This window comes from Ammospiza caudacuta, chromosome Z (assembly GCF_027887145.1).
Source record: "Ammospiza caudacuta isolate bAmmCau1 chromosome Z, bAmmCau1.pri, whole genome shotgun sequence".
Taxonomy (NCBI): Eukaryota; Metazoa; Chordata; class Aves; order Passeriformes; family Passerellidae; genus Ammospiza; species Ammospiza caudacuta.
In genome coordinates, this window is record NC_080632.1 from 41,631,668 (window position 1) to 41,640,737 (window position 9,070).

Consider the following 9,070-nt stretch of genomic DNA (forward strand, 5'->3'; position numbering starts at 1 on the left):
ATGCTGTGTGGATACATTGATATAATACAATAGCTGTGTCTGTAATGTGCCACATGTAATAATGACTGGAATATCGTAGGTTTGTTTTACAGTGAGAATATTTTGAAGATGTTTATTATTGTCACAAAGAAATACTCAAATTTTTATGCAAATTTTGTTATATCTAATAGGATGCAGGAGGGTAACAGCTGGGGAAAGAAAGACAAGAATGAGCTTATGGATATTTAACTGTAGTGAATGTTTTGCTAAGTCAAGAAGCAGAATTGTATGCAAGTAGTCAGGGAAAAATTAGTTCCTTAAATTCTCTTCCTGCTCTATTTTGACATGCATTCTTATACTGACTACTTGAGTGATTTGGGGTGATTTGACCTCAGAACTCAACTAGTGAATATAAGAATGTTTGTCAAAATTTGCAGTCAAGTGACCACAACTCTCCTCGCCTCAGTTTCCCTATCTGTACCTAAAAGTAACAGCTCTTGTTCATCGTGTTTAGGAAATGAGACATTTTCCAATATGAAGTTAACATTATTTGTTAGACCTTTTGAGATTCCAGGCTTTTTTTTCACATTAAAAGTGTGTAGCTCAAGTGATGAAACCTGAATCTGTTTATCTATTTGAGATAACAGTTGACTTCTTTTCCATTAAAATTTTAATTTTCAGTTTATGCTTTATCAGATTGCTCCCCTGTATTTCAACTATTACTTACAAAATAAAGAGCCTTGTATTAGAAACTTCTCTTTTGTGGTAGTTACATGCTGGTTTGTTTGTGCAGATGAGGGCAGCGAAGTTGAAAGTGAAATAGATGAAGAGCTGGATGAAAGTGGAGAGCCACAAGCTAAGAGGGAGAAAACTGAGCTAAACCAGGCATTCCAGGTGGGCTGCATGCAGCCAGTGCTTGAGAGTGGAGTACAGCAGAACCTCCTGAACCCAATTCATAATGAGCACATTGTTGCAACTACTCAGACTATCAGACAATGCAGTGCTACTGGAAATACATATACTGCAGTCTAATGTGAAGCTTCCCCTGGCCTCCAACATACACCCCATTGCATTAGCTGTTTAGGTTTAATATGAAAAAGAAAAAAAAAAGAGAATAAGTCTGAAGGTTGACTGTTGTCAAATGTAACTGTTCTGATCATTATTTTGTTGGAGTTGTTAAATGGAATGGGTGTACGTATTTTGCCAGGTCTGTTTAGAAACAAATTTTTGTAAACGAAATCATTTTACTTTGGCCACTCAATATGAAGAGGTTTCTTTGTATCAAATGCAAGGAAGATTTTTGCAAAGTTTAATGTTAATGTTTTGTCCTCTTATAATAATTTAATTTTTTCATAGTTTTAAAAGTATTTTAATGTTAATTATTAGTTATTATGCTGATTTCATATAGATAGGTTTTTAATTAGATGCACTTCTGTGAAATATCAAAAGAACTGTTTTCTTTGATTTACACTGGAGGCATACTTATTTGACAGCAGATGTATCAAATTTGTTATAAAAGGTGCTTTTCATCGTACTACGAGAAGACACTATTTTAATAAAATTGTGAGTATTCAGGGGGATTTTTTGTAATAATGCTGGAGGGTTGAGAAGATCTCCTCATTTCTTCCTGTGAGGAAGAAGCTGTTTAAAGACAGAATTGTATCAGAATGTGGTAATCTGTATGGCATAAATGTACCTAATTATCTGAACATGATGTAAACAATGCAAGCTTCATTTAAAATCAACAGTTTCAGATATTATTTGCATACCAGTTCCTCTGTTTTGAAGACTACTGATTCTATATGTGAGGCCACTGAACTGATGCTTTTGATTGTTCAGTGGCACTGTAGTTGTTAGAAACTGAAGCTAAAAAAAAAGTGACTTGATTATTGTTAATTTTATGTGTATGTGCTACTTATGCTGAACTGGACATACAGGAAAACATTCCATTTGGATGACTTTCTTCTATTCCAGGTCTTTTCCTACTAGTGGTTCAATCTGCTGCTCTTAGAAAAGATGATTTATAGAATGCAAGGAATGTAGCAACCTGCATCATTTTCCTTTCAAAAACATTTCCTTGTTGTTAAAGTGGATTTAAATTTTTACAAAAATTAGACAAGGCAGTGTAACTGGCACACCTCACTTGTACCTATTCCCAATTGTGTAGAATTTGAATAGGTGGCTAGATGGACCATTGCCATTTAAGAATGTACATCAGGGATCATTGTACCTCGGCTATTACATGGTGCCTTAAACAGAACTGAAGCTAAGACTTAGTACTTTTTGTTATTCTTAACTCTTAAATTAATTCAACAAGGTGTGCCTGTCATTTTCAAATTCCCTAAGAAGTAAGGGCAGGTTACACAGCCTTCAAAAGAATAAAAGGATTTTTTATTATTAAATAATTTTAATATCCCTCTTAGAATGACAATAGACCTATTTTTTCTCGTTTCTAGCTGGATTTCACTTTAATAGAAATAAAATTTGCTTGGGAATTTGAAAAGCAAAACTAGCTTTAATACCAACTTCAAATGTCAAAGTAGATTGACCATAGTCCCAAGCATGATTATATATTTTCTAAACCCTTGCCTACTTTTAATTTTAAAAACTAAAAAGAAATAAATGAGCAGGTACATAATGCAGTGCATGTTTTCAATTTCTATATTTTGTGGTGTATCAGCCAGATATTACATTTTAATGGTTAAATAATATTGGTTTATAAAGACCATATTAATTGACATTAAAGAACTCAAGTTTTTCTTCAAAAACATTTCATTATGCAGACATGCAGACACATGAATTTACTACACTAAAGTAGAAGAATTAAATAAGAAAAAAAATCCAAAAAGTGAATGAGAACACAAAAATATCAACTTTATAGGAAAGACTGTGTAAAAAAAAATAGGATTCTTTTATTCTGGTTTATCTAGTGTGTCTGGAAATGACTTTGAAGTCATATATACCAAATGGGAGAAGAGCATGTAAAATGGAAGTTTATTTATAGCAAACAAGTTTGTTGCTAGAGTTTACATATGCTCCAAATACAGCTGCACATAAACTAAAATGTCCTAACATTACTGGTGCACAAAAAAAAAAATTTAATTCCTTTGCAGAATTGTGAACCCATCCAGCTCATTCTGTGTAGGCATAATTCCTACCAATGTCAGTAGATGGCTTTTGCCTCAGTAAAAATAAAAGTGACATTTATATTCATTATTTCTAAACTCATAAATGCACTGAATCTCATTATAGATTTTGTTGTCACATATATCACTCAGTGTGTCCTGATTTTTCCTTAGAAATCAGCACATCTGTACCCTTCACCAAAAATGCTAAAACTAAGCTGTGATAAATATTTACTCCCCTTCATTGTGCATTATAAGATGTTTACAAGTAAAATAAAGTGAAATAATTCAACTTTTTTTTCATTTTCAGCTTTTTTTTAATACTGTAGTAGTTTTTCTAATTTTTGTGTTTGTTTGTGTTATGTTATGCTTTCTTGGTTTAATGTTGAATTTGTTGTTGCTGAGAAAAGAGTACAATTGTAAAAGGTAAATCTAGATTGCTAAATATAGTGGGACTTGAGTATCTTTCATTGCTTAGCTTTCCACTCCACTCAGTTGTTAAATGTCATCAAGTGAAAAACAAAACTGAACAAAAATCTGAATACAAAAAATGGAGTGTATTTCATAGCTTCTAAAAACAGTGAATTATCAAAACAAATTGGAACTTTCACAGGTTCAAAAAACTGACTGGAGTCTCTATTCTTACTCTTAAATTCTAAAGATTTTACCAAGGTTTTTTAGAGCAACTATCTTACTCTGTTGTAAACTTACAGATTTGGGGGTCTTTTGTTTTGTTCTTACTGAAATGTCAATCAAATGCTTAGATAAAACATTTTGCACACCCTTGCTGTTTAATAGCTGGGTTTTAGTACTTGTTGAAGTAGAGAGATGCGAATACCTCAGTGTGTATTCTGTAATGTGTAGCGTGCGGCTGCATTGCCACACCAGCTCTGACGTCTCTGGTCAATGCTATGGAGAGGTGTAGCGTGTGTCCACAGGGTAGACATTATGAGAGTTGATATGATTTATTGTGTTTTATCTAATCTTGAAATGGAATCCAGAATAATTATTTTAGAGGCATTTCCCCCATTAGCACAAAATAGCACAGTGAACAGTGTGGGGGAAGAGGTCTTGTTGAACTACCTTTTCAAAGCACAGGGCCCAATTTTCAAAAGTTTTATATATGTTAAAGTGTTTTGTTACATTTTCATCTTTCTTGTGGTAAATCAGTTTTGAAACTTTTTTTTTTCAGGTTTTTTTTTTTTTGCTTGTATTGTAGTATGCTCAAAGCACCTTCATTTTTTAAAAGTTCCATAAAAATTTGGAAAATAGATGTTAAATTATTTGCCTATAAAATGATGATTTTAAAGGCAATACTGCCTTTAGTTCAAAAAAATAGTAAGTTCTGTCATTCAGGAATGCATAGGTCTATATATAAATTTAATTTAAAGCAAGGTATTTTTAAATATCTGAAACACTTTTTGTTTTATCTGGGTTTCCCTAGGAGAAATTATCTGATATCTTTATCATTCTCACCAACTGACATCTGCACTGCTTAGAAAAAAATCCATGTTAGAGATGCATCACAATCCAATTTAATTCAGAATGCTTTTACAAAACAAAAGCAACCACTGAGAGCCATATATGTGCTGACAAAACCCCCAGATTTATTAGTAATATAAGTATACAACAATAATTTCAGAGTTCAAAGTGCAAATCTGAGAGAGCAAGATGAATTTCTGAAAATTGGGCCCTTGTCACACTAACAGGACCTGCTCTTTGTATATGGTTTAAAGCAAATTGATACATGGAATTCTAGTATCTCTGCTAATTTGTTTGGTGATTTAACACTGACAATAAAAACTGGAATAGAAGCATAAACACACAGTGCTTAGTTCTAGTACTAGGAAATTAATTTGATATGATGCCTTGCATTAACCCTTTGAGCATTGTGAGTAACATGATGGGAACAAAGATTTTTAGATAATTTAACTAGTTCACTGAGCATATACTTTGAAATAGCTTATAGTGTTGTAAATCTTTTTTTACTTATGTCTAAAGTAAATACTTGCATACAATATGGGGATGTTTTTTATTAATAGGGGCCTCAGTAGATGTAGGCAAAATATTCATTGCCATTTATATGTACTGTGTAATGTAGAACAGTACTTCAGCTCCCTGGTTTTCGTAACTGCATATATATATATATACAAAGAAAATCAAACATGATTCTACAGATAGGAAGTTGTCTACTTTAAGATTCCTTTAGAAGATAAAGGTTTAGAAAATATATTCAGCTATTTTGAAAATTTCCTGAGATAGATTAGTATTGGAATACTCCAGTACTGTAAAAGAGAAATCTTTAGGATTAAAAGAAGGTTTAGTAATAATAAATTTTGCAGAATATTTGAGGTGTTTGCATTGAAATTTTTGGCGGTGTTTGTGAGAAACAGGAACAAAAAGTGCACAATTATGTTAATATTCCTTTTAAAACTCAGTCACTGCAATAATGACTAGCTAGAAGATGAAGGTATTTTATTAAATTTCACATACAAGGGTACAGTTTGGATGGCCCTTCTTGAATGTCAGAATTTTAAAAGCAACCAGAAATTGCACGAGCAAATAATTTTAAAAGCCCCTTTGTTCTTCAAATTACTGCTTACAGGAACAAGGGAACAAGTGTAGCAGCAAGTAAAGATGCTTTTAACTTAGTGATACTGATGCCACCTTACTAAGTGAGAATACAGTACATTTTCTACTGGTTCCTTGCAATATCAGTCAGCAAACACTAAAGCAGCTGTACTTATTTAAGTCTAGCTGAGGGCAAAGAAAAAGGGTATCATTTAAAGTTATTTAAGGGAATTACGTCAGTAGTATAGTGCAAGTTGTAAACATTTTTAGTCAGTTAATGCAAATTAATGCATAATTAATTAACATAAATGCAATACTCAAAGGGTTTTAATTTAACAACTTTTTTTATTCATAATTTACTGTAAATGCTTCTGAGTTTGCATGCCTTGATCATTGCTGCTAGTGATTTTATGTGCCAGTAGACCTGAGTTTAATTTACCAGTTTAACTAAGAAATAGTAAAAGCCACTTACAAAGTGACTGCCTAGTGTTTGTTTGGAGTAAAATATGCCTTAGTTTGAAAACTATCATTTTAACTCTTGTTTTATTCTGATTTTCTTCTCCTTTTCCTGTTGAAAAAAAAATTGAATTTTGGGATTGGAAGCCCTGAGTAGTTAAATATTTGGTAAGAATTATTCTTGGAGATTGCTCATTAAGGCTGAAATTCACTGTAGAAAACAAGGCCCAGAAAAAGCCTATGGGCATCAAATGAGCCTCACTTAACACTATTTCAGGAAGATGTTCTTTGTATGTTCTTAAGCACTTTCTTGGTTAGGGTGCAAACATCTTACAGGAATTTTCAGTTCTAGATTAATTTTACTCTGAAATAATAAATGTCTTTTTAGGAGGAATTTAGACTTCAGAGGAGCAACCTTGAATGGATTGGGTTTTAACAGGAACTCAGTTCAATTCTTTTTGACTCACTGATGCCAGCAAAAGCTTTTTACACAAAGAATATTTAATGGGTTCCCCAAATAAAGTTTCCTTCCATACAATATTAAAGTGACTGCCTTGTATTTAAACATTAAATACCCATTTTAAAGTAACCCAGTTAAGCGACTTAAAATATGTTGGGGAAATATCACTTTTGTACCAAAGCAAGTTGCCCGTTTCCACTCATACCCACTGAAAATTTGGATTTACAGTTAATAACCAATGAGGCTGTTAAAGAAACTTTGAGTGCCTTTCAAAAACTTGGAAAATTGTGCCTGAGGTGGTAAACTTTAATTAGGTTAATTCTAGAGCTACCAATCAGTAATTTTATCATCACTCAGGGCTTTCTTACCTTCTAGGAAACTTCCCTTGTTGCATTTATTTTATACTGTATTTTTTTTAAGTGCCATCATTTAAATTTCACTTAGTAAGTGGCAGATTACATTATCCAGTCCCACAGCACAGAAACATCATAACACTAGGACATATTCAAATTCTTATTTTCCAGTTGACTGAATATATTATGTAAATGAGGTAAGCAACTTTTTGTAGATTGTATGTGTGAGATAATGTAATGTTCTTTTCCAGTTTTTGGGCTACAGTTGAATATACTTTTTAATTATTTAAAGAAGACATCTTTACAGAATAACGTGATGGTTTTTTTTGTATAATGTATTTGATTTTGTAAATACGTATTTCCTGATGTGATTTTTGTGACAAATGCTAAATCTTTTAGTATATAATGTCCTCTCAAAACTGGCAGGAGCTAAATAATAGTTTGTTGGCAATTTGTATTGTGTACTGTACAATAACTGGGGACCTTTTATAATTATAAAAATATATATTAACTTTTAGTGTGTTGTATAAAAAAAATGACTGGAACATACTAAAGACAGTAGGATTTTTCTGAATATTTCAGACTTGAACTCAGGCTAGCTTTCTTGTGTTTTTCAAAACAAAATTGTGTCTTGTCTTTTAAAATCAATAAATTTGTTTTCTTGTTACAAACATACCTGAATGGCTTCAGTTCTTGTATAGCTGTTTTGGACTGTTGTATGGTTGATTTTGAGAAAACAATTATTGCACTTACACTTTTGAAATAAGACCACTTTTTTTTTTCTTATTTAACAACAGAACTAAGTAACAAGTGTGTCTCAGGTGGCAAAAAACCCAAGTATTTTGAATCATAGAATCACAGAACTGCTAGGGTTGGAAGGAACTTCTGAAGATCATCTAATCCCGCCCACCCTGCCAAGGCAGGATCACCTAGAAGTGTTGGTTCAACTGAGTTGCTTCATACTCCCAGTAAATAGAGACTGTAATGTACTTATTCATTTCAATGTTCACAGTAATTTCCCATTACAGATTTATGTTGTTAACAGCTAAGAGTGAGAGGCATGCAGACTCTGGCCTCCAGGAATTAGTGGTGTCAGTTTGGTACCAGCAGAACCTACTTCTGCAATTTTTGCTGTAAATATTCTGCAATATGGTAATGTGTTAGATGTTTTGACAATTTCAAAAAACATAGTTGAAAGACGAATCTTACCTGTTCATATATTCTGTGGGTCTCAAGTATGTGTTGCAGGCACCATATATATTTCATATTATATTTCATATAAAGAAATGCGGAATTTTATTTTAATGTGGAGGACCCACCAAGTAGTAAATGCTAGAACATATCAAATAACTATTGGATACCAAGATTAAAACAGGTATTTCACACAGAACTGTGGTAAAGGTAGAAGAGTTGCACCCTAAAGCTTGCTTTTCTCAGGATGTTCAGCCATAAATTATGGGCCAGTCATTACCTATTCTTTAATTTCAAATGAAGACCAAAAACTTAGTATACTACAGTATCGGTGCCTGCATTGCATAGTACAAGACTACAACTACACCAGAGACCCACTGCAGCTAAAGAGTTGGGAAATTGGCAAGGTTGGAACAGACCTTCATGGTCACCCAGTCCAGCTGGCAGCTCAGCACTGCCCTTGTCACCCCCATAAACCACCAAACCACATCACCAGACCCAGATGCCTCTTGAACACCTCCAGGGATAGTCACTCTACCACTCCTGTGGGCAAACTGTTCCAATCTCTGACCACCCTAACAGTGAAAAAAACTTTCTAATACCTGAATCTCCCCTGTCTCAGCTTAAGGTCATTTCCTCTTGTCTTCTCACTGCAAGCACAGCAGGAGATCGATCCTTACCTCACTACAGCCTCCCTTCAGGCAGTTGTCAAGAGCAATTAGGTCTACCCTGAGCTTCCTCAAGACTAAATAAATGCAACTCTCACAGGTGTTCCTCTGTGACATGTCCTAAAGCTTTCACAAGCTATGTTGCCATTCTCTGGACATGTTCCAGGAATTCAGTGTCTTGTTTAAAGTGAGGGGCCGGCCCAGAACTGGACACAGAATTTGAGGTGTGTCCTCACTAGTACCAAGTACAGGGAACAATCCCTGCCC

General features: G+C 33.6%; 1 protein-coding gene across 1 annotated transcript in view; it reads left to right on the plus strand.

Annotated features, from left to right (window-relative positions):
• RFX3 (regulatory factor X3) overlaps positions 1 to 1,228 on the plus strand; it is a 100,003-nt gene extending 98,775 nt beyond the window's left edge. The window contains exon 17 of the mRNA XM_058823772.1: positions 773 to 1,228. Within this exon, the coding sequence (XP_058679755.1) occupies positions 773 to 1,011 (239 nt within the window). The 3' untranslated portion in view covers positions 1,012 to 1,228. The remainder of the gene's footprint in view (positions 1 to 772) is intronic.
• Positions 1,229 to 9,070: the final 7,842 nt, after the last annotated feature.